At 42.3% G+C, this 26,102-nt stretch overlaps 1 protein-coding gene across 3 annotated transcripts; it reads left to right on the top strand.

Moving 5' to 3' along the window:
• The first annotated feature begins 950 nt into the window (after positions 1 to 950).
• LOC115788103 (ankyrin repeat and IBR domain-containing protein 1-like) lies at positions 951 to 24,460 on the top strand. Of its 3 annotated transcripts, none has more exons than XM_030741009.1 (21): positions 951 to 1,144; positions 4,582 to 4,918; positions 8,925 to 9,096; positions 9,212 to 9,343; positions 10,010 to 10,201; positions 12,511 to 12,628; positions 12,738 to 12,958; positions 13,652 to 13,740; positions 13,828 to 13,972; positions 14,156 to 14,316; positions 15,494 to 15,582; positions 15,835 to 15,965; positions 16,099 to 16,233; positions 17,345 to 17,431; positions 17,560 to 17,626; positions 17,851 to 17,996; positions 19,072 to 19,250; positions 19,432 to 19,483; positions 19,675 to 19,728; positions 19,880 to 20,003; positions 20,377 to 24,460. In XM_030741009.1, exons 2-21 carry the CDS (start codon positions 4,731 to 4,733, stop codon positions 21,834 to 21,836), a joined length of 3,942 nt encoding a protein of 1,313 aa, XP_030596869.1. In that variant the 5' UTR covers positions 951 to 1,144; positions 4,582 to 4,730; the 3' UTR covers positions 21,837 to 24,460. The 3 variants fall into 3 exon arrangements, with proteins under 3 accessions (XP_030596869.1, XP_030596868.1, XP_030596870.1); XM_030741008.1 differs by having other exon boundaries at positions 951 to 1,099; XM_030741010.1 differs by having other exon boundaries at positions 951 to 1,099; positions 20,380 to 24,460.
• The last annotated feature ends 1,642 nt before the right edge of the window (positions 24,461 to 26,102 follow it).

Genomic DNA, 26,102 nt, shown 5'->3' on the forward strand with positions numbered 1-26,102 from the left:
TGAGGACCTCCACTGCACAGGTGTAGCAGGCACAACAGCAGCTGTTTTTCTCTCTCACTCTCTCTCGCTTTTTTTTTATCACTCTGAAAAAGGCTGATCTTCCAAGAGAGATGCTTGTTACTTTCTGCAATTGCTCTATAGCATCTTAACATACTGCATCTCCTCTTGATGCCTCATCTGCTCTGCAGCTGACCGGAAGGCTCTTCAGCATGTAGTTTCCAGTGCATAGAAGATCACTGGAACTCAGCTCCCAGTGCTGGAGTAAATCTATAACATTCAGCGTCTTAGGAAAGCCATCAGCATCTGTGAGGACCCCACACACCCATGCCATCACATCTTTGAACTATATAAAAAATTTTTCTGTTTATTTTCTGTTTTTTTATTTTTGTTTTATTTTATTTTTAATTCTGCTTTTAATTTTATTTTTAATCCTTTTTTATTTTTTTAAATTCTTCTTTCATTTAATACATTTTTTAATCCTTCTTTTTATTTATTTTATTTTTAATCCTTTTTAGTTAAATTCTATGGAACCCATCTCCGTATCGTACTGTACAGAAGTGCATGGCCTTAAATTAAAAACTTTTGCAGGATCTCGCAAAAGTACATCTTTTTTCCTCCACTTTTTTCTTCGATGCCCTTTGTGGGTGTCCATAATTTTATGTAATTTTTATTTTATTTTTTAAATTATTCTTTTTTTTATATTTTATATTCCTTTTATTTTATTTTTTTATCCTTTTTATTTTATTGTTTTAGCCTTTTTATTTTAATGTTTTATCCTTTTTATTTTATTTTTTTAATCCTTCTTTTTATTTTATTTTTTTAACTGATGTTGTGACCACTGACCGTAACCAACCAACCAGCGAGCACAGACAGCCGACCAATCCGGTGAGCGCTCTCTCTGTGACAGTTAGTGCGGCGCATGCGCAACACGCTTTTCCCTTTGGCAGCAACAACAACACAGTGAACGAACCAGTCAGTCTCGCCCCTCCGCTGTCGGCAGCAGCATCATTGTCCTCGCCGGGTCCGGTGGCAGAGAGGATGGTCCAGCGGAACCGCAGCCGGGAATGCGAATGACGGTCACAGGATAATGGCCCTGAATGTACGCAAGTTTCCGAATGAACTAGTGACCAATTAAGACGACGGTGTAAGTAGCGCGGCGAAGCTCTTCTGCTGTCCGACTGTAGGTAGTTGAGGCTAACACATCTCGCTAACGTTAACCTGAGATAGAAAAAGAGACGTTTTGCTAGCGTCGGTAACGACAGAAAGGGAGGCTGCATTGGGTGTTAACATTTCCCCACGGCTCCGCCACAGCCTGGGAAAACTACTAGTAAAGCGTTTTGGGTTTTTTTCGGCAGCATGAACAGACACCGCACACCTACCACTTGCTTCTCAGTTGGGGTAGTAATTCACACAGACTGAACGAGTGCTGAACAAAGGAGCTTTAACCGAGGGGCCGCATGGACATAAACATGCAGAGAGAAGTCGGCCACTGTTTGTTTTGTGCTCCATTTCACACTGACACACTTCGGAGATAACCCACACGAGGTCTGACCTGAATATTTAGCCGATACACGGCGACCCAGCTAATTTAGGTAAAATGCCCAAGTGCTAGTGAAGGCACTCGCGCTATATTATTATTATTGTTATTATTATTATTATTACTATATTATTAGGCAGCTTTTACTTGCACAAGTTTTCAGGCTCATTTAACAACCAGATTTATCTCGCAGCAGTTTATAGAGCAGCATGATACTCAGAGTTTGGCTGAAGTGTTCCCACTGACGTGGAACAGCTGACAGCAACTTTTGATGACAGCCACGGCACTCCGGTGGGTGTCAGTTTTAGTGATAGTAGAAGAGCGATGACTTTAAATTAGACTTGTGAGATGGTGGCAGGCTGAACTTAATGCTTTGATCCTCTTTGAATTTACTTTCGGAATAGTCTGCAGCACATCATAGTTGTTAAAACTTATAAATCAGAGGCACATCAGATTGATAAATTAAAGGAAAACCGCGCAACAGAGTACGTTTGTAAGGTGTGTGGTTCCAGAACAGCATCAGGACTCTTTGGAATTGGCTCTAAAATGCTCTGGAAGTCCCTGGTTTTTGAGAGCAGTGGTGCTGAGTTGGGATTACATTACGCATTAAACTTGTCAGTGACCCGTGTACCTTACAAATAGGGGCATTGTCATCCTGGAAGAGACCAGCTTCATCATAAAACTGTTCTCTTTGACAGAATAACAGAGCCACTTTATCCCCTTACCATAGGTGGGAAAGGGTCTGGTTTTTTCCTTTTAATTTGTCACTTCACAGGACAGACTGGAACCCTGAGAGGACTGCAGTGAATGCCTGCTTTCTAATTAGATCTGAAGTGATTAGTCAGTTAGTGGATCAGCAGAAAAATACTCACTTGGGCACACACTCCTGTATTCTGTCTTCTCTAAAATTCAGATTTGCTGTTTAAGTCACTATAAATTGCCGGGTTTTGGACCGTTGGTCAGAAAGGACAGTCCATTTTATGTCATCTTGCAATTTATGAGTCTGTAAGAAACATTTTTCACTTTCATGACATTTTATTGATCAAGAATGAGACTAGACTGCTAATAAATAAATAACTGTTAGTTACAATCCTAATCACATTAAATTTTGTTTAATATTAAGTAATAAATTAATTTATAAAAACATCAGAAAGGAACAAACTTTCTTGTTTTGTTAAAATATTTGCAGACTCTTTTGCTAATTGACTTAAGTTTTACCATAAATTGCTTTGTTACATTCAAGCACAGCTGTTTAATTTGGTCTAAATGTGTGTGCTGCTGACTAGGTTTCAAGCTCAAGTACCATGACTGAGTTCTTGTTGGTGGGAATCATCTGACCGGACTCATGTGTTTAGGAGTCTTGAGCTCATGAGTCATTACGTCACAATTATCGCATTGCCTAAAATGGGGAAGACCATATGTATCGGAGGCCTGTTCTAAGTAGTTCTGTGGTATGAGGCTAATTTAATGTTGCTGACTTTCAAGCATGATTCATTCAACATGCCTCTGAAGTTAAGCCTAACAGATGAGTGTCCAGCTAACAAGCAGTGAAACACTTACTGTGCCTCTCTTCCACCCCACCACGGAAGGACGTGTAATAAAGTCAATAACTGCACTCTCACTGTGAACAGCACACTTGTGATCCCTGGAATTCCAAAATTCCTTCATGTCTAAACTTCCTGTCCTTATTTAGTATGAGAGACAGAGAGAGAGGTATGCAGGGATGTGAAGTGAACTGGAAGTAAACCAGCATGCACAAAACAGAACCAAATAGACAGGCTGACCTATTAACTATTAACCCCCCCCCCCCAAGATAAACACAAATACACACAAGATCCGGTTTGCTGCATGCATCACAAGAGAACTTGCAGTGGCTATTATTCGCTAGTGATAGCAGCTTCTGTGCAGCTCTTATGTCTGTCAGTGTGTATTTTTCCTGTCTGTGTCCCTTTCTGTCACAGCAAAGAAAGGGGAGGCAGAGGAGGGGAGGCAGTCAGCCACGTTATTCAAATGTTCCAGAGCCCGGCCAGCCAGCGGCCAACTGTAGCCGGGCTAAAAAGAGCCTCTTTGTGAAGGCCAGACAGATGGCTATAGAATGAAGACTGTAATGATACCCTCAACAGCCCAATACACACTCAGACCCATGCACTCATTACACAATCCACTCTCTACAGCATGTAATAGTTTGTGTTCAAGACAGACCAAACTGTGTATGCGTTTGTGAGTAAGAGAGACAAAGGAGGAGAGGTGGGGAAGATGATGATATCAAGCAGAGATAATGTACAATATGTGAAAGGACAGAGTGTGTTTGTTTGTTTCCTTTATCTCTCATGGTTACTCTTATATTGCTTATTGTATTGAGAGAAAAAAAAAAAAGCTTCCTGGGCCAGTAAAATATCTTTTTTAAAAAGGAAAGAATGGGAAGCCAGCGGAAATGTTTTGATAACCTGTGAGTCTGCAGTAAGTTTATAAGCTGTTGCTGGGAGAGTAAACTCTGCTGGGGCAGCCATGGCTGTGTCGCTTGTGATTCTTTGGTTTAGCGACTGAGAGGCAAAGTAAAACTGGTTTTGGTCCAGCATGTTAGTGCTGCATGGCTTAACACACACTGAGTCTCAGTAGCAGAAAAGCATGTAAACAGTGGAAGACATGCAGTTTTTTTACTACAGTAACTGAACTGGACACACAGTGGTCAGCTGTGGTAATATTGACCATGTCTTTCATCAGCTGACTAACAAATCAATGGCTTGGATATCATTAACCTTCCCCTCTGGTCTGGCCTGGCTTGGCCTCTTTATAACTGTTTTTCTTCTGTCCCTCTGTTTTCGCCTCTATTTCCTATAAGATAACATCTGTCCATCTAACACACAGCTGATCAGTGAATGGACCACTTGATTGAGTCTTTCTCCTTCCAGCTTTTTCTTTTTTTCCCCTACCTTGTTCAGGCTTTATTTCCACTTATTCCAATTTTCCCTTCTTTCTCTTTCTTTTCTCTTCTTGTTTCCCTCTTTCCTCCAATCAATTCCCTCTCTCTCTATTATTTGCAGGGAAGGAAACACTGAACCATGTTGCTCTAAGTTGTGACCTGTGGAGAACGGGGGAGGAGAAAGAGGGAGGAGGAGGAGGAGGAAGAGAGAGGTATAAGGGAGGCACTTGCTGGAGCTCCATTTAGGTGGCCCTTTGCAAGCCTGGAACAATGGGAAACACAGCCACCAAATTTCGCAAGGCCCTTGTGAATGGTGACGAGGCCCTGGCCTGGCAGCTGTATGAGGGTAACCCTCAGTTCAGGGATGGTCTGGACCCGAATGCATCGTATGGAGAGCAGTACCAGCACAACACACCCATGCACTACGTGTGCCGCCACGCCATGACACGTCTGCTCAGGTAAGGCTCAGTGTAATATAATGCAGCAGTTATTGAGTGGAGTTGAGAGGGCAGTGAGTCATGATAAATTGAATAACAATTAGCAGCATGTCAGATTTAAAACATTTCTGAGAATCACCATTTCTATAATTGCCTTTGAAGGCAAGAAAGGCCACTTAATGTGCAGGGGACCAAAGATGCCTGTCGCATATATACTGTCAAATTATGTAAATGATGTTACAGGGAGCGGGGAAAGTGCATTAGCCACAAGGAGCAGGGGGAAAAAAATGCAGTTAGATCCTTAAAGGCACTTACTTTGTAAGATATAAAACTGCAAACCATGGTCTCAAAAATGGCCAACGACTTGAGCACTTGTGAGAGTCTCGTTAAAGTTTCTGATTTTTATACATGATGAGTTCATGGCATCTGTTATGAGCATTACTGTTTCAGTTTTTCCACTAGGTTGACAGTGCACGCAACAGCTATTTTCTCTTTTGTTGTTTTGGTTCAGTGTGTTATTCAGTACAGAAGAAAACCTGTTTAAATATTACAAGAAAATGAAGTGATAGTTAAAGCTTATCCTCCTACATTTGTTAGACCTCAGTCATGCTGGCCTAGAGACTAGTTGGCGACTCTGCCGGCAACCTCCAGTCACTAGGGAAGAATGTGACTACCTGACTGGTTGCTGGAAATTGATCACCAAGAGGGTGCTGCACCAAAAACCTCTTTGTGATTGCTTTAGTTGATAGGAGATTACCGCAGTTACTTGTAGTTTTCCATGGAAGATGCCTACTTGTCTATAAATGTTGCCTGCAAAGTAAAAGTTGTGCCTTAACACAGTATCCAACACATTTCAAAAGGGGCAGCTTTTACTTTGAAGTACTTTGGATCTGTTTCAGTTTGCATTGTACTTTTCAGTTTCACTACCACTTGGCAAGTGTTTGCAGACAAGTCAGTGTCTTCCGTACAAACTGCAGGGGACCGCGGAAACCTGCTACTGACCAAAGCAATTGGAAGGAAGGTTTTGGTGCACCACCCTCTTTGCGACCAATTTCACCTAGCGACTACCAGCAACTTCAAGCAACCACTCGCCAACAAACTTTTCCTTTGTGATTGGTGGTTGCCAGATGGTCACTGACAAGTCTCTAGGCCTGTGTGACTGATGCCTTAGTTTGATCCGCAGTAAGTCAGGCGCTGAGCTGCTTGTGGTCTAACCAGGACTAGTTTTCCCAGCATCTGTCTGCCTTTGGTTTTCAACAAATAAACACTGCTTGGACATTTGCTGCAGGCTAACGAGTTGTCATCAACTCGAGTAGCACTACCCTTCTGCTAATGTGGTGCCTGTTCTACTCTACCCGCCCCGTATTCTCACACACAGTGGCAACCACAAACTGAAGTCTGTGAAACTAGCGAGACCATGAATACGAGACATTTGCACTGTACTGAAATCAAACACAAGCACAAAAATCTGGTAAATAAAGTAATTAAAACATTTCAGTTTTATTAGCTTCACTGACACATTTCTGGCTTGTTGTTAGAAAATTTTTGCCTCTACAGGGAGCTTTGTAATATCTGAAATTATAGCTCATAAGGTCATCTCAGGTAGAGCTTCAGACTTCACAAAATATATGGGGGGTGCTTGTATTACAATTTTAAGAAGTTGATAAGGATGCTGGAGAGGCAGAGTAGTTCTAAGGAAAGGCTGAATTTGCTTCCTGGGAATAGTGTAGTTCCAGTAATTTTCAGCATGCTTGTCTGTTACTCAGAAATCTCTGCTTCTTTTGTGTACGTTCTTTTAAAGCTCTTTCTTGTGAGTCCCTCTGCTTAATGAAGTGCAGTGCTAAATCACTACAGTGCCTCTTTAAGAGTATTAAAAGATTTGAATTCACTGGATGGTTATTGTGCTGTGAGGAGTTTCACTGCCTGCATGCTTTCTTGAAACAAGAGTTTGCAGAAACAGACAGACACCACCATCAACAACAACAGGCTGACAAAACTCATAGCAAAGAGTCACTAAGTCAAACACAGCCTTAAGGAAAGGGGTAAAACTATAGAAAAATATTGCAAGCAAGACACCAGTGGGCTTTTGTTACCTCCTGCAGAGATAATCAGGCTGCTGGCCTTGACCATGACAGCTGATTCAGTGACTCAGTAGTCTTCCTCGTCTCCTCCTCCTCCCTCTCACATTTGTCCTTTCTCTTAGCCTTTCTTTCCATGATTACAGGGGTGGGGGTCAGAGGAAGCTTTTTGAAAAGGCCAGTCAATTATCTGTGCATCTGCATGTGTGCACACGGTCGTGTGTGTTTTCAAGGGGGAGAAAACTGAGACTCCGCAACTGCTTAATGCGTCTGAGAATATAACACAGTGAATCAATCGGTGTGCTATTTGTGTTCCTTCCTACTAACCTATAATGGGCCAGGGAGGCGTGCTGAACGCAGCGCTCCGCTCCTGATAAGCATCAGAGGAAAGGCTTCTTTGTTCCAGCAGTTCAGTTTGGACAGTGGCAATAGATAGACGACCGAGAAATCTCAGACAAAATAAAGACTCATAGAGGACGAGCGTGGGCTGCTGGATACAGAGTCTGTTTCAGATTATTTTTAACACGTATCTGCTTCGTGTTTATTTGCTCTCTGCTAGTCGTCTCTGTGGGTTGAATTGGCTAGTAATCCCATGAGAAGTGCAAACTGGAAAATCACAACTACACCCAGTTTTCCAGTAATAGGTCTATTACTGGAAAACTGGGTGTAGCTCAGGAAGTGTAACCCTTCCTCCACAACAAGTCCTAGGAAAAAATATGTAAATAACAACCCTGACTTCATTGTGAACAATTTTGTTTAAGGAATCAAATTAGTACATTTGAAGTAACGACTTCATTTGTTTTGTTTTTAATTTCTTGGATCCATTGAGTCTCTTTTCAGCCATGTACGACAAAGTAATTCAGAATTTGAAAATTAATTGTACAGTTTCCCGCGCTCCTCTAACAACTTCATAGCCACAACAAAACGCATGACCTCCCCCAGCCTGCTGATATTAGTGCCATCCACCCTGAACATTGGGATTTGTGTGTGTACATGTGTGGAGAGGTGGTGGGGGGTATTGGGTTGGAGTTGAGAGGGAATAATTAGTGATTATTGCTGTGCAGATGAATTGGCAGTGCACTGTCATTAGAGAGAAGCTGCAGGGGCTTGTGGCTGACAGGATAAGAGGGTCAAAAGTGGAAAAGCTGGACATCGGTGGAGGAACAGACTGAAGGACTGCACACTGAGAAACTCCAATTCAGTAGCATCTACTGCTGTGTCCAAATTGTTCATGAGAGTTAGAGGCTTTTACAGAATCTTTTCAGTTTCTGTCCTTACCATTGTAAATCCTGTGACATCCTATTTTCTTTCTTCTTTTATTGAATTTGCATTAGAGAGAATGTCATTTCATGTGCAACACTATTTGCGCTGTGCTGCTGATGAAAAAGAATCAGGTTCTCCCTCTCCGGCTTTATTATACTGGTGCCATTGGAAGGTGTAAAAAAACAAAAAGCAACTGTTTTTTTAAAATGTGAAAAGAAACTTGAAAAGGGGAATGTGCTGAGCCATATAAAAGAGTGGAGAGGTAATCAGTAAATGGAGGTTTTCACAGACATAAAGCAGAGGAAAACTATTTTCCTAAACAGAACTGCAGCTACAGTCTTACTCCCAGAGCAACTGGCACATCCATCACCCGCTAAGTGTGTGTATGTGTGTGCACACACCCGTCAGCCAGCATGTCCATTATCTCAGAGATGTTAAACAGAAATAGTCAATATTCTGCCATCTTTACCTTCTCTCTTCATTTCACTGTCCATTTTACTTCTGTACTTCATCTTCCTGTTTTCTCCACTCAACTCCACTTACGGCTTCCCTTTGACTTTGTTTTAAGCCGTCTTGCTATTACTGTCATTCCTTTCCTCTCTTTCCATCTCATATCTGAGCTCTTCTGAATTGGTTTTGTCCATATTCCTTCTGTTTTATTTAATCTCTTCATTTTTGCCATTTAGGTCCTTCCTGTTCAGCAAAGAAGGAAACCCCAACAAGCGCAATGTGCACAATGAGACATGCCTTCATGTGCTGTGCCAAGGCCCACAGATCCTGCTGCTGCCAGAGGGAGCCCTGTCACCACGACTGGCCAGACCACAGAGGGACGAGCAGCGCCGTGCAGACTGCCTGCAGGTACAGACACACAAATGGGGGCAAATATAGATTAGTGTCTATGCTTACGTGGTGCTGTGTATGAAGCCAGTGGCTGATAACAAATTGTGTGTGTGGTGTGTCTTCTCATTCCCAGATGATCCTGAGCTGGACTGGGGCCAGGCTAGAGGGAGGCCAGTATGAGAAGGCTAACGTTAACGCCACCGACAACCACCACAGCACCTGTCTGCATTATGCTGCCGCTGCAGGCATGAAGAGCTGTGTGGAGGTGAGACAAAGTCTTGGACCCTGTTCAAACTCCAGGGATTTTCATGGATATAAAAATTTTTGGAGTCCATTTTGACCTTCGACCAAAGATCAAAAAGTTCATAAAGTGGCCAGAATAACAGGAAAATGCATACACCTCTGTTAAATAGGGTAACACAGATTCTTTGTCTTAACTCGGTATAGACCAGCCATGCTTACATGCAAAGTCACACCAAAAGGTTAGTTTTAAACTTAAACCCATTTTTTCCTCTGTGAATGAGAAAAATAAAATTTTGCTGGACTCTCATATGGGCATCCCTGGAAAAAATAACCCAGAAATTTCTCTTTTAAGATTAAAAGTTTTAATTTTTTTTTTCTCTTTGCTTTCTTGATCTGTGCTTACCACAACTGTCTTTTGACTCGTGTTGATTTTAATCTGTTTTACTGTCTGCCTTTGCTCCCCTGGTTATATTGTTTTCATTACATATCACTTCCCTTTCTCATATTTTTGGTTTCCTACCATGTTGTTTTCTCATCTTCCTTTTGTGTTTCCTTTGTTTGCTCTCATTGTCTTTGCCTCCTCCTTCCTGCGTCATTTGTTGAAAGTGCCTTAATTTTCTTGTTCCTCTCCTTTATCAATTCCTCCCCTCTTGCTCCCCTTCCTATTGTTCTGTTGTCCTGCCTCTAGCTGCTGATCCAGAGCGAGGCGGACCTTTTTGTGGAGGACGAGGACAAGTTGACGCCATGTGACCACGCCGAACGGCACCACCACACCGAGCTGGCCCTCAGCCTTGAGTCGCAGATGGTTTTCTCCTCCTCTTCAGCTCAGCAGTCAAGCACAGACGCACATGGTGAAACCAACCTGCTGCAGTACAAGGAGGTGAGACCATGGTTACCAGATCTAGGGTTTCCCTGCTGGCCTGAGTTATTTTTAAGCTTTTTAATCACTGTTAGTCACTGCATTTTTAAAACATTTACTTCACAGGGAATATCCTTACAGTGCCGGGCATGTTCATTTAGGTCTTATGATTACATTTTTGTGTAGAAAATGAACATTGGATACAAATTCAGCCAGAAATAAACCAAGAATTTAAATATTTATCAGATTTAAGGTTTAAACTTTTATGTTCCTGAATGTTTAATGTCTTAAATTGTCATGGACAAGTCAAGTGCATGACACTTTCCTTTACAGAGAGACTAATGAGAATATTGGTATGCCAGTAACATGATTATAGCAGGTTACTCTTTAAATTTCCAGCTCCCCATTTTTAGTTTTGGACTCTGTGGTAGGGTTGAGTGATATAGTCTCAAAATTATACCAAGGAAATTTGTTCTAACGATATTTCTGATGATAGAGGGAAAAAAAATAATGAACAACAGTTTATCGGTGATTGCAGCTTGCAGGCAGGCAGACAGGCAGCAGCATTTATTAGTGAAAGCGAAGCAAAGAGCATTTTCCATTCTTCTTTTCCAGTAAGTTTTATTCAGAGTGTGAATCCATTGCCACAAGGTGCCAACGGCAGCAGCATTATAGTGCAATAGCAGTGACACAGGATAAGCACAAAGGTATCCTGGGTCAAGCTTTTTAACCAGTACCATAATATAACCACATCAGCAACTTCCGTCCACTGCTTGCTCTTCCTGTTGTATGAGTACAGCTAGTAAGTGCTCCAGCGGTGCTTGGTGGAGTCATTTGTTAAGGTTTTGGTTGCACATCACCAGCTGTTTATATCTCTTTCTTGCATGTCCTCATAGTCTGGTTGTACTCGATGGTTTGTTTTGCTTCAAATGGTACAACGATTCATTGTTTTTTGCAGGTTTTGCAAAGTATTGTGCTTTGTTGGAGGCTGTTGAAGTAGCTCCCTGTTCAGGTGTTAAATCATCGGAAGCTGACACATAGCTCTCACTCTCAGACATGTCTGCTTGTCTGTGTTGTTGTGCAAGGAGGCAAGCCCAGAATACCAGTGTTCTCACCATGTATGATAAGGCACGGCTCTAATTGAGGATAGCTTTGCGTGATTCACAGTTTAGAATAATCCTTATTTATTTAATGTTGCGTCTCTGTGAAGCACTTCAGTTCATTCGCTGCCAAGAACAAGCTGTTTTAGTTCCTGTCCTTTTAAGACAACTTTGTTCTGAGCGGGTGCCCATCATGACCAAAAAATTGAACAAGGTGTCTCACAGTCAGAGCTGCGTGCTTTAGATGACCATATCGGCTTCCACTGATATCATAAAGATCCAAGATTAGGTGCTCTGTTTATGAAACCGAGCATTTATAACAGTCTGAGGCCTGAGCTTTAGGCTTACGGGGATTACTTGCACACACGTTGACCTCATTATTTTGAACTTTGGACATTAATATGAGCATTCATCACTGTAACAGTACTTATGACAAAATAAGGAAAAGCGTAATGTCAACTTTAAGCACAAGATAAAACGTGAAGATAAAAAAAAGTAGATGGTTACAATCATGAACTCTCACAGAATATTTTTATATTTCAGATTCACAATGATATATATCTGAGTACAGGTTTAAGTCACTTTTGCTAATCTGTGTAGATTAAAACAATCTGGAGACAAAATGTGCTGTCAGCATTTTGAAGATTGTGTGTGTTGTTTTGCTTCAGTCAAGCACTGTTGTCTAATCTAAATTGTAGCTAGTGTTTTGTGTTCTGCATTTGTGCAGCGACTAAGTGGATTGTTTATAGATTTTCAGAGTATTACTGTCACCAGTTTCTTTGCTGAATTGCCCCTTTTTGATATTTTCTCTTCACAGGCCACAACTTACAGTGGTTTGTCCACATATAGTAATACAGAGATACACACACACACAATACCGTCACGTTTCTCAGAGTCCCAGTTAAACCGAGGGCACCGGCACAGCTGTATAGCTGCGGCTGCTGCCAGCTGATAGCATTTTGATCTTCCTTCCTGCAGCCAAATCCATGCTAATACTTAATCTGTCTCTCCCCCCTCCCACCTCCACCCCCCCCAACCCTCACTGCCCCACATCCCAGTCCTTTTTATCTTTCCCACATTATCATTTTCACTTCTTTAACCATATTTTGATCTTATACTTTATTTTCCTTTCTTTTTCTTTCCATTGTTCACCTTTCTTCTTACCATGTGTGTTTTTTTTTATGTTTCTTTTGGTCTTCCTCACATTTCTCCTCCTCTTTATCCTTTCAGCCTTATGAGGGGTTGAAGATTCAGGATCTGCGCAGGCTGAAGGACATGTTGATTGTTGAGACAGCAGACATGCTGCAAGCCCCCCTCTTCACTGCTGAGGCCCTGCTTCGAGCACATGGTTTGTCATAAAGTTGACGTTCATTCGTGATCTTAACTAACCCTTGCAGCACTGTTATTATGATACACACATATATCTCAGTCTTTCTAATTGTGTGTGACATAATCAGACTGGGACAGAGAGAAGCTACTGGAAGCTTGGATGTCTGATGCTGAGGGCTGCTGCCAGCGCTCTGGTGTCACCATGCCCACCCCACCGCCTAGTGGCTACAACGCCTGGGACACCCTGCCCTCCCCCCGCACTCCTAGGACTCCACGCTCTCCCCTCACTCTCACCCTCACTTCCCCCACTGACAGCTGTCTCACGCCTGGAGAGGAGGGCCTAGCCATGGTGAGCAGTGGTGCAAAATTCTTAAAATGGAGATATGTTAATATAAGAAAATCAGTCATTCGTATGAAATCATAATTTTAAATGATAGTCATGTATGTAGGCATATGCAGTAAAGAGTGCAGAGTACAGTCAATGTGCTCTTCGCTTTGGTAGGCAGAGCAAACGGAATTTGTGTCAAGTGTCTCATTTGTTTGATGGTTGCAGGTTAATGACTAATCCTACTAAAAAGGGGTCAAGGCCATCTTTCCAGCAGTAATTCTCAGTAAGCAATAGCCTCTGGTTTACTGTCAGTCTTGAGGAAATCCAGGTTGCAGTCCAACTTTTAGATTTTCAAAAGGTTTGAACCACAAACCGTGAGGCTGAACACTTGTTTAAGGTAAAAAATGTTTGGAAAGTAGATGAAATGCCAGACAGTGTGATGTGCTTAAATTACAACAGTCCAGCAATCTAAAGCTTTAGAAAAGTTCAGTGGAACTGATCCAGACCTCATCAACAAAGACTGAACATCCTGAACGTGATAAATTTCACAGCTGTTGTCGCAGTTCTGTTACATTCTTTCTCCTCTGTGTTCTTGATCACAAATGGAAATGAACATCAAAGAAAATAATCTTATAAACAGAATATAGATCAGTGCAAATCATATGATTGATCTCTACCACCCACCCTACCCCCACCCCACCCCACCCCCGGCAGTGTGGAATCTGTCTCTGCTCCATCTCAGTCTTTGAGGACCCAGTGGACATGTCATGTGGCCATGAGTTCTGCAGAGCCTGCTGGGAGGGGTAGGACATGAACTTTCAGTGTGTAAGTGTCTGTGTGTGTTTGTTTAAGCAGCTCTCCTTCAGTTTTGTGCTATGTGTGTTTCTCAGGTTCCTCAATGTAAAGATTCAGGAGGGCGATGCTCATAATATCTTCTGTCCAGCGTATGAGTGCTACCAATTGGTGCCTGTGCATGTGATAGAGAGTGTGGTTTCCAGAGAGATGGACCAGCGATATCTGCAGTTTGACATCAAGGTAGAAACACAACTCGCAAGGAAAATAATAGTTTGCACCTTCTCTTCAAGACTGGGCCTGTGTTCTTCTTCTGTCACTCATTTTTGGGACTTTTTCTTTGTTTCTTCAAGGTTTTCTGATTCACTTCTCTCGTTACACTCCCTGTCTATTCTCTGACATTTTTTCTGACATTCTTGTTCACAGGCATTTGTGGAGAACAATCCATCCATCCGTTGGTGTCCTGCAGCTCGTTGTGAGCGGGCGGTGAGGCTGACCCGACCGGGCCCGGGGGACACTGACCCACACAGCTTTCCTCTGCTGCCCTCCCCAGCTGTTGATTGTGGCAAGGGTCACCTCTTCTGCTGGTAAACTCAGTGATTTATTATTTAGACATGCAGGCATTCATCTCACATGGCCCTCAATGAATGTTATTGACATTGTCACTGAAGTGTAATTTAGCAAAGCCAGATGCAAATACCGGCCTGTGTTAGAGTATGGGCCAGTATGTAATTTAACCTGCAAACCTAAATATTATATTCATTTCATGCTCGTGCATTTATGCAGCTGGAAGAAAGCTGCTGTGTGAACAGTGGTGTCAGCATTGTGCACACAGATTATGATGGCATCAACAAATACTGGTTTATGAAAATTACCTTGTGCATACATATTTTCTTTATTACTGCACACAAAAACATTTATTACTGTTTCATTTTATACCATATCAGTAATATGTTATCAGAAACTTTGACTTCTTTGTCTCTTTTTGTTTGTCCCCTTCTTGGTTTTTACCTCTGCCAAGTGGGTTATGTTTTTGGTTTTGTGTGTGTGTGTGTGTCATTCTGTGTGTAAACATGATAGCTCTAAAAATTTTGAATGAATAAATCTTTGTAGGGGTGTAGAGTGGGGTCATGTTAACAGTCCATTAAAATTTGGCTTACATACACCAAGGTCTTCAAGGTCAACTCAATGATTTATTGATCAAAAATTGACAAAAAGCCTTATAACTTAGAAACTACGATTCTTACAAGTGTGGTGTGTATTGACAACATATTGGCATATAGGGAATGATATATAGGGATTCTAAATATTACATCACATTGGACCTCTGGCCACTTCTTCAAGGTCAAATCAGGTCAAATTTTCATAAATTGTTTGTATTGGCAACATTTAGAAAATTATACTGGTATATGGGGATTCTAAATATCACATTATAGTTTGCATCTGAACATCATTTCCCAACTGCCTTTCTTTCAAGTTGACCCCAAAAGGCTACCCTTATCCTGATTATACTACACTGCAACCTTCTTAAAGTACATTTAAAAGAACAAGAAAACATAATGAATATATACAAAATACAATACTATTCCCTTAAAAGTAACTACTGCCCAGAGGGTGAGCTGCCTTGGTGGAGGTTTGCACTCTGAGTGCTTCTTGTTTATTTTCTAGAAATGCTTAGAAATGGACTCTCTGCACTTATGCTGCTGTAGTCTCAGTGTGTTGGATCCTACTACACTTACTGTTTGTCTCCCTCTCTGTCTGCAGGGAGTGCCTTGGCGAGGCCCATGAGCCATGTGATTGTCAGATGTGGAGGAACTGGCTCCAGAAAGTCACAGAGATGAAGCCCGAGGAATGTAAGCCTGTGCTGTTTTGTTTGTTTTACCATCACTTTAGCTGCCCCACAATGAGGCAGTTAACAGCAGCTGTCAGGACTTCCTACTAGGATATGCCTGCTGTATTTTATGATACTGGCAGGTGGTTCAGTCACTGGTATTTGCTAAATGTGCTGGAACGTATCTGCAGGCCAGGTGTTAGACAGTAGAGCTGTTGTGCGTGTGTGTGTGTGTGTTTGTGCCATTCTCCTCTGACCTCTGTGCTTTCCACAGTGGCAGGTGTGAGCGAGGCCTATGAGGATGCTGCTAACTGCCTATGGCTGCTAACCAACTCCAAACCTTGTGCCAACTGCAAGTCCCCCATTCAGAAGAACGAGGGCTGCAACCACATGCAGTGTGCCAAAGTATATATACTAAACTTCGTCTACTGTGTTTTATCATTTTAAAGTCATGAGTGTGGATTACTCAGTTATAAAAAAAAAAAATTAAAAAAAAAATTAAGAAATGAACTCTGCTGTTTTTTTTCCCTCTGTGCAGTGTAAGTATGACTTTTGTTGGATCTGTCTGGAGGAGTGGAAGAAACACAGCTCATCAACAGGTGGCTACTATCGCTGTACTCGCTATGAGGTCATCCAGCAGCTTGAAGAGCAGTCCAAAGAGATGACTGTAGAGGTATAAATACCCAGTCTCTCAGTTTATCTCATATAAGCTCACACTGATATAAAATACACTCGCTGGCCTTTTTTTTTTTAGGTACACCTTGTTAGTACCTGATTGGACCCCCTTTCCCCCTGGAAACATTCCTCAGAAATTTTGGGCCATGTTGGCATGACAGCGTCACACAGTTCATGCAGATTTGTTGGCTGCACATCCATGATGTGAAGCCCCTGTTCCATCACATCCCAAAGGTGCTCTTAGATCTGGTGACTTTGGAGGCAATTTGAGTACAGTGAGCTCATTGTCATGTTCAAGAAACCAGTTTGACGTGATTTGAGCTTTGTTACATGGTGCATTATCTTACTGGAAGCAGCCATACACTGTGGTACACTGTGGTCATAAAAAGTGAACATGGTCAGCAAAAATACTCAGGTAGACTTTGGTGTTTAAGATCAAATCCCCCACACTATTACGCCACCAGCAGCAGCCTGAATTGTTGATAGAATGCTGGATAGATCCATGCTTTCATGTTGTTGCTATCTGAGTGTTGCAGGAGAAATTGAGACTCATTAGTCCAGGCAACATTTTCCAATCTTCTGTTGTCCATTTTTGGTGAACCTGTGTGAATTGTAGCCTCAGTTTCCTGTTCTTAGCTGACAAGAATGGCACTTGGTGTGGCCTTCTGCTGCTGTAGTCCTTTACTGTAGTCTGCTTCATGGTTTGACTTGTTGTGCATTCAGATGTGCTTTTCTGTATGCACTGATTTCAACGTGTAGTTATTTTACTGTTTCCTTCCTATCTTCTTGAAGCAGTCTAGCCATTCTCCTCTGACATCAACACGGCATTTTCACCCAGAGAACTGCTGCTCACTGTATTTTTTCTGTTTTAGACATTTGCATTAACAAGCAGCTGAACAGGTATAGCTTACAGATACACGAGAGTTATTTAGTCTCCTTCACCTAACACACTATTAAAGCTCATGTTCAAATGTCGTATAGCAGTCAGTGAACGAACACACACACACACACACACACACACACACACACACACACACACACACACACACACACACACACACACACACACACACACCAAGCAGTTTGAATGAAGAGTTGTTTTATTGCAGGCAGAAAAGAAGCACAAAAGTTTCCAGGAGTTGGACCGTTTCATGCACTATTACACTCGCTTCAAGAACCATGAACACAGTTACAAGGTAATACACCAAACACAAACATTTATAACAATGCAAAGCCCATCTGAAACTCTATAATGCTTCTTGAGGCACGTCAAAAATCTGGTGATCATTGGATGTGTTTATTCTCGCTTCTCTCTCTGTGTAAGTTGGAGCAGAAGCTGCTAAAAACGGCTAAAGAGAAGATGGAACAGCTGAGCAGAGCCTTCATTAGCCGTAAGTATCCTGCACTGATCTCATGAAAAGGATTCAAAAGAAGTCTGAGTAAACCGCTTGTCAGCTGCAAGCCATTTGACCGAGAATAGCATATTTGTTTTTGCCAAAGTGCAAATAGATCACGTCTTTCACACCCAGGCTTTGGGTTGTTCTGGTCATAAGACATTAATCCTGTGCTCATTAAAATAATGGCTAGCTATATATGTGTGTCTTTTCTTCTGGAGGTGAAGGAACTCCTCCAGATACACGCTTCATTGAGGATGGCGTGACTGAGCTGCTGAAGACGCGGCGCGTGCTGAAGTGCTCTTACCCATATGGCTTCTTCCTGCAGCAAGGCAGCACCCAGAAAGAGATATTTGAGCTCATGCAGGTAATCTTATACATATCCAGCAAGTATGCATCCTCTACATGAGCAGTGCTAACACTGTTAAAGTGCCTCCAGTGAGTCCTGGATCTTGTAGGGGTAAACTGTATAAAACGTAAAAACTAATTTTGGGCAGTATTTTGGCCTTGGTATGTTAATCCTTTAGGAAAGTCCGACTCATTCTTGGAGGAGCATAAATGTGCATTAAAATATTCATGCAAAAGAGTCCTTTTCATTTTTTTAGACTTACGGTTCAGTCACACTAGATTAAAACTAGGACAGCAGCCTCCTTGCAATTAGGAAAAATTTGTGGTTGCAGAGTTATTTTGCATTTGGTGACCAAGTGCAGGTAGTTGGAACGATCAACTGGTTGCCCAGAGGTTGTCTCCAGACACCTGCAATCTGACTGGGACTGACTGCAATTACTCTCAGACAGGTTTGCAAATAATTGGTATCTAATTTGTAAACACAGACAGATTGCTAACACATTGCAATCAATATGAGTCAGTCTGTGCCAAAGAGCACAACTCACTGCAGTGCAACTAGTTGCCAACTGGTCATATTCCTTTACAAAAGCAAGGGTGCAAAGCAGCTCTGTCTTTCTGTAGTTAAATTGCCGTCCTGCTGCAATTACATTGCTATTATGGAGGAATTTCTGTTTTTTAAGTAGTCAGTGTTCATTTCTGTGTACATAGACAGCAACAGAGTTGCAATTTTTGTTGATTTATCACAGACAACTTGCCTGAAATTGCAAACTTGACCCCACTGAATCACAAACTGATAGCAGACTGACTCAGGCTTATTGTCGTCTTGAAGACCCAAAATTGCTTTGAAGATGGCAACTGAATGCAAGCGGTCACAGACATGGTCCCCGTCTTTTAAGCAACCATTTCAAATGTAGCGAGATTGCAAGTTCATTGCACATGTCATGCCCCAGTCTCCAGCCACTGTTTTCCCTACTCTGACTGTAGTATTAAACAGCTTTAGATTTATCTGCAGCTCAGTCTGAATGTATATTGTGAATGTTGTTCCTCTTACTGAGCAGGCAGGCATTCACATCTTTTTCTGTTTGTTTTCCCAGACCGACTTGGAGATGGTTGTGGAAGATCTGGCCCAGAAGGTCAACCGGCCGTACCTGAGGACGCCGTGCCATAAGATCATCAGCGCGGCCCGTCTGGTACAGCAGAAGAGGCAGGAGTTCTTGGCATCAGTGGCTCGTGGCGTCGCTCCCAATGACTCTCCAGAGCCACCCCGCAGGAAGTAAGCACACACGCACAGACACAGCTTTGACTCCAGTTTACAAATTCACTGCATAGAGGCACTTAGAGGGATTCAGGAGATAAAGTACTGGCATAAAAACTTAAACTCAAACTAAGTGTTGTTTAGTTTGCTTCACATGTGGCTCTAAAAAAAAACATTTGTGTGATAACATTCATTTCAGTTACCCTGGAGGATCGTGGGATTGGGAGTACCTTGGCTTTGCCTCCCCTGAGGTAAACAGAAACACCTTGTGTCACACCACGCAGACAAACACTAACTTTTCTTTGTTCTGCTAACATCTTGGTTCATGCCTCGCTAATGCTACTTCCTAAACCTCCGCTTTAGTGACCTACTTGTGTACGAGGTCGTATTAATGCATGACTGCGGCAGCAGCAGCTGACATAGTTTGCTTATGTGTGTTAAGATGGGAAGTCGTCACTCTATACTGGGAGCAGATCAGAGAGAGAGACAGTCGCAGGTAATTCACCAGTTTCTTGGTATATTGGGTAAATGCATGGGCTAAATGTTGTTTTGCTGTGCTTGAAATTGTGAAGCTGCTGGATGCAAAATAGCTCCCTCAAGTTGTTTTATTTTCCCCTTATTAATAGAACCTGAATAACTCTTTGCAGGATTATGCTGACATCCAGTACCGTCGCAGACACAGACCACGGCGCAGAGGAGACATGCTGAGTCTGCATAGCCTTAGAAGCAGCAGCAACACACCAGAGACCAGCAGGAGGAGTGACAACACAGGTGTGCCAAGCATCTTAATGTACTGCGTAATCGCCTTATATGAAGTCTTACAAAAAGGATTATCCATATGGAAAAAGGTGTTTGTATAGCTTAGAGCATTTTCTAAATTTTAGTACAGTATAGGCTTCATTAATGTATTGCACTGTATACAGTCAGCACAGGCAGTATATTTGCACACGCTGTTTTCTGTACCCTGCGTACGTTAATAAATTTTGTCTTGTCACTGCACGAGACAACCAGCAAATGGGAATTTACTTTATTGCTCCATCAGTCTGTTCTAGTCGAAGCACACAGAGGCATTGATCACTGGGATCAATTTGTAATCAAGCCACACAAAGCAGTCTGTGTTTTAATGTGACATTTTGTGTTTCAGAAGGCACAGAGAGGGGTGAGGGTCGCAGAAGAGCGCTCGGCTCGCTCGACGAAGATGATCCCAACATCCTTCTGGCCATCCAGCTGTCGCTCCAGGAGTCGCGCCGAGAACGAGGCCTGGAGGGAGGGATGGAAGGGAGAGTGGATCTGGACAGAGGACAGGAGAGAAGACCGGCTCCAGCAGGAGACCTGGGTGATGCTGCTTTGCACTCTCTCAACACGGAGGGTCCTCCAGGAGCCAGAGGCTCATCTTTCCCCACATCCCTCCTGGATCCTCCTCACCCACCTAACAGGACAGACTCCACCTCTCAGCCTTCTGTATCCAGTTCCCTCCCCCTCCCTCCGCCTCCCCCCTCCCTCAGTGCAGAGCTGCTGGAGCTGGGAGACAGCCTTATGAAACTGGGGAAAATAACCACTCCTTATGACCTGGACACACAGACGCAGGAGCAGCTCAGCTCACACCACACATACACAAACAGCACACTCGCTGCTCCTTACACCACTGAACCTGCCTACAGCAACTGCAGCCATAGACAGGACCAGAGTGCACTGACTGCCCCATATGTGCTCGATCATATCACCATCACAGACCCTCGTTATGACAGCAAAGAGCAGACTTCTTGCCACTCTAGTGCGTATTTAGCCAAGGCTGAACATGCTGCCTCCTGCCTTCCCACTCACAACCCCACACATCCTAGTTCCTATAACCGGGAATATGCAGCCACTTGCAACAGCACCCCTAAACCAGACAGCTCTTACAACCCCTGCCCAGAACACAGCAGCTCTTACACAGCAGAGCGCCCTGCCTCCTACGCTCTCGAACGCCCCCCTAAGTTAGACCCCCAGCCCCCTACTCAGTTGTGCCTCCCATCTCCAGAGCTTGAACCGGAGCTGCTTCTCTCACCAGTGATTCCCCCAGGGGGCCCTTTCACCCCAAGTGACCCTCAGAGCCTGGAGGCTTTGGACCCCACAGCCAGTGCTCAGCTGCTGGATAACATCATGGCCTGGTTTAACAACAACATAAACCCCCAGAATAACCCGCAGAGCCTTGCTCTCATCCCCTCCCCACCCACCACAGAGACAGACTCCTCTCCTGACACACACACTGAGACTGAGAGCCAGACTTCTGCCCCCATTTGGCAGCCCCTGGAGGGTGAGTCAGAAGTGGGCAGAAGATTGGCGAGTGCCCCACCGGGGGCTGCAAGTGCGGAAGGCCTGAAGACATCGAGGCCGAGCACTCTGGAACTAGAAAAAAGAGACGCTGGAGAAGAGGGTGTGGACGCAGGGTGTGTGGCAGACCTGTCGCTGGACGAAGCGCACACACACCCGCGCTCACACTCCCAACATGGAAACAGTCCCGCACACACTGCCCCGGCAACAGAGAGAGACTTGGATCTTGTCCTTCAGGTAGAGGAGGACCAGTCACCTGAGGAGTGGGTGGAGCAAGAACACCTGGTGTGACAGTGACAGAACAATGTAGAGAGAGAAGGTAGAGCTGAGAGAGAGTGATGAAAGTGAAGGAAAGCAAATCAGAGAAGCATTGATAGTTGATGGAGGATGTACAGTGGTGGTGCCTGTGTTATAGATGCAGGTATTTGGCGGTGGAGTGTTTACTGTATGTATTATACTGTATTTAGAGAGGACTTAGAGACCTGCGGACTCTGTCCAGTAAAGATGATGTCATACACATTTTGATTATTTTTAAGTGCTTTTTGTCTGCTCTAAAAACAGACAAATTATTCATTGAAACAAATGAATGGGGAGCTACCGATATCATAACACACAAAATGCTCCATAGTGTTTGTTTTTTTTTAATTCCTTATTTTAATTTAATGCCCCGCCTCTTGTGTTTGTCTCCTAAGTTTGTTCAGGCTGAAGTTTTGGTGCTGTTCATGCTGAAATCCAAACTTGCCTTGTTTAACTACACTTGATTCTCACACTAACCCAACCACAAGCCAGTTCAGAGCTCCAAGAGCCAAATATGAAGATAACTGTAACTTTGGAGCCTGTTTAGCGTGCTGTACAATCAGAGGGCCTAATTCTGATTTCTGGACCTTCATGCACACTGTGCCTGTTTGCGTTAGTGCCAACACACTCCTGATCTTGCTTGTCAGCAGGCTTGTACATGGTCTTCTGCGTAAACGTCACGCTATTACATCACCCCTCTGCAAGTGAAGGTCAGAGGTCAGTCCCTGCTGCAGTGCAGCACCCCTAAAGCTGGAAATTCAGTGGGTGCTTGTTTGCAGAGCAGATTGAATTGTCTGTTCTTTGTTTATTGTTGTTTGTTTTGTTTTGTTTTGTTTTTTGCTGCTCACTGCACCACCCTGCTGCACATTTCATATGTTTTGTTTTTTTATCAAAAGTGAAGATCCATCTTTCATCTGCAGAGGTTTACAGTGTTTTTCTGTCACTTTGGCTCGCCTTTTGTGCTAAATTTCTGCACTCCTAATTCTGTAAATTAAATATGATAAATATATTCAACAGGTTTAAGGTGCGTCACACAAATTTCCCAATTAAAATCACTAGATTTTACCCTTACACCAATCAAATGAGCGAATAGTTATCAGTAAAAAGAGATTTCAGCCGCTTTCTAGTTTTGTCTCCACAGAACGCTACTGCAAGCAGTATTTATACAACTGTATAAAAAGTATTGTTAAAATGCTTCTTTGCTGATTTATTAATCTGTTTCTTCTGTAACAAGCAGCGCAACCTGTGCTACTATGAAACAATTCACGTGTGACTCGGTGGGGCTCTTTGAGTTCTGCGGTTTCTGAGCCAAAGCAGACATAAAAAATACTGTGCATTTAAGCAGATCTTAAATTTTTATGTAATTCTGTCATATCTTTTCCACTACCGATAGCTCCTACAGTGTGCTCTAATCGATGGGACATGGGTCGGGTTTCTATTGTACTGTTTATTCTTTTTATTCCTTTAATCTTTATTATAGAGATGATGTTTCTTCCAGTTGAGACCAGAGTTGCTGGGTCTGTGTGCCTTTTTCTTTCTTTCTTTCTATTTTTTTGCTGTTTTTATTGTATTTGTTTATTTGTTGCTATTTATTAGTGTCATTGCTTTTTAAACAAGCTTCATAATGAAAGATGATGACAAACACACTTTAATACTTTTTTTTTTCTTTTTCCATTTTATTTTCTCTCCTCCGGTTGATCCAAGAGTAGCAGTGCCCGCATTTTGGCCCTGAATCAAAAAAACAGCTTTGAGGCTCTCTGAAGGAATCCACTCCTTTTCCACAGTAATCAGAAATCACCTTGTGAATGCTTTGATTTCGTACCACCTCTGAAATGTAACTCCTGAGCTGTCATCAAGCCTCAAGCTTAAAACTTTATTGCCCCAATACAGTGTTTACAAGGGAACTGAACACTGCCTGCTGTGATAAAGACTGATTTGGTGCTTTGGGGACTGAAATGAGGATAATCATAAGGGTTTTAATCCTCCTTTCATGGCAGACAAAAGTAAAGACACCCTGTGTAAAATCAAACCGATTCTGTTAAAATGAGATCCATCACGTAGAAAAGTCTAATTGCCAATTTGATTTTTAAGCGTGTGTTTTTTTTTTTTTTTTTTTTTTTTAAGTGTGAAACCTGAAGTGAAACTGTGAAGCTACCGAACAGGTGATGGTGGCCGACTCTCAGCATTTCACGAAGCCCACTGAGATGGGAGGGCAGTTGTGATATTTCAGACTTTGCTCCCTGAAGAAAGAGGGGGATTTACAGGGCCACACAGTATGCGCCGCATCTTTGTTTTTCACAAGCATGCTGGTGATCGTCGATGTGTGGTCAGGCGGTGGAGGGGACGGCGGTTTTAATATTTCTTTCATTTCTTTAAAAAAAAATAAATAAATCTTTCAGATTCGTGTTAATGGCATCACGTGAACAGCCACATTTGTGTTTATGATTTAACAGTCCCTCCTCCAACAACGTCAGAGTTTAAAAGATTGAAATTGCACTCTCACAGATTATACTTGATACATTCCCGGCTGGTCAAAAGAAAGGTTTGAAGTGTGGCCAAAACTATAAATGAAAATGTCAGTGCAAAGTTTACTCTCAATAAAAAGAACTGAAAGCGCACTGCGGTGAGATTTTTTTTTAAGTGCTTTGATTCCTGAACTTCCATTAGCAACAAAAAAGGAACAGGCCCCCTGATTAGTCTATTGTACTGTACATGGAAGGCTAATGGCTGATAATAGCTTTATAACACAGTGAGGTAAATGCAGGCTATTATTTTAACTGTGGTTTTACAAAAATGTTATTGCATGTTTTTATCAATAGTAAAGCCAAAACACTCCTGCCCAATATGCTGTTGATCCACTGTGTGCAGCTCTGCAACTCAATGACTCTGAAAGTAACTCAACCAGCCAGTGTTTGAAAAAGGAAAAAAAAAACAGGTCTTTTCACTTCATGCTAATCTAAAGGTATCAAATCCTCAACAACTATTAGCATGTAGATCAAAATAATAAGTAAATCCATTATCTGTAGACCATTATCAGAAGAACAGCTGCCACACTATTGTATTTTTCCATTATTTATTTTTTTTTTATGTATTTTAGTTTCAGGGGAGGCTTTCCTCATTTTAACTTGTTCTATTGCATAAAATGCCCAGTTTTAATTATTTTCAGGATTTATTTCTATAATCTGTCAGGAGCTAAATTTAAGAAATTCAGAATCACTATTACAGTACAAAGCCAGGAGGGCAGCCTCAGGAAGTACGACCAAACTTAAAAAACTATAACTCAGTACAGTGCGGTGCAAAAGACTCATTTCTTTACATAGTTTGCTTCCAAGGAGTCCAAGGAGTTTTTTTTTTTTTTTTTTTTAAATGTTCCTGAGTAGTAGTTCTCTGGGCTCCAGTCTGAAGGTCTTTCATAGTTTTTCTTTGCACCTGAGTGATGCATCTGGCCCTTCAGCTGATCCATCTACTGTTTGTTGGGCCTCATCAGAAATGGTCTCAATGGAAGAGTGGTTTTCAAGAAGCCATTCTTAAGGAAGGAAAATGAGGAGAAAAAGCTGAGATATGCCAAATTACACAAGAACTGGACTGAAAATCGGTGTCAATAGTTCTGATGGAGTGATGGATCCAAATTTGAAATTTTTGTTTCAAATCATTGTTAGTGACTGTCTACAGCCATCTGTAAAACATGGTCCAGGCTCAGTCATGGTTTGGCACTGCATTTCAGCCAGTGCTGTTGGAGATCTTGTCAAAAATGGATCAAATTATGAATACAGGAAAGTACTGTCAGATATTAATCCACCATGCAATACTGTCTGGAAAGCATCTAATTGACAACGGCTTAATTTTTCAAAACAACAGTGATCCCGAACACACTGCCAGTGCAGTAAAAGCATACTTGGATGGAAAAACACACAGCAGTGTGGGATCATCTTGACAGGGAACAGATTAAAAGGCAGCCAACATCCAAAGAAGAACTTTGAATGTCCTTCAAGATCTATTCCCGAAGACTATTTAAAAAAAATTACAAGACGTCTGCCTCAGAGAGTTCAGACTGTGCTGAAGAATAAAGGTGGTCATACCAAATATTGGCTTTCAAGCTTGTTAGAACTGTACAAACCTTTCAATAAATCGCTGCACCCATTTCCCACTTTCGTAGAAAAACAAAGAAATTAGAGATAGCTCAAGATTTCTGCACAGTATGGTATGTTTTTTTATATGATACTGTAGCGATTCTCTTAGTTAGAGAGCGTGTTGATGTTG

The sequence above is a fragment of the Archocentrus centrarchus genome, chromosome 11 (assembly GCF_007364275.1).
Source record: "Archocentrus centrarchus isolate MPI-CPG fArcCen1 chromosome 11, fArcCen1, whole genome shotgun sequence".
Taxonomy (NCBI): domain Eukaryota; kingdom Metazoa; phylum Chordata; class Actinopteri; order Cichliformes; family Cichlidae; genus Archocentrus; species Archocentrus centrarchus.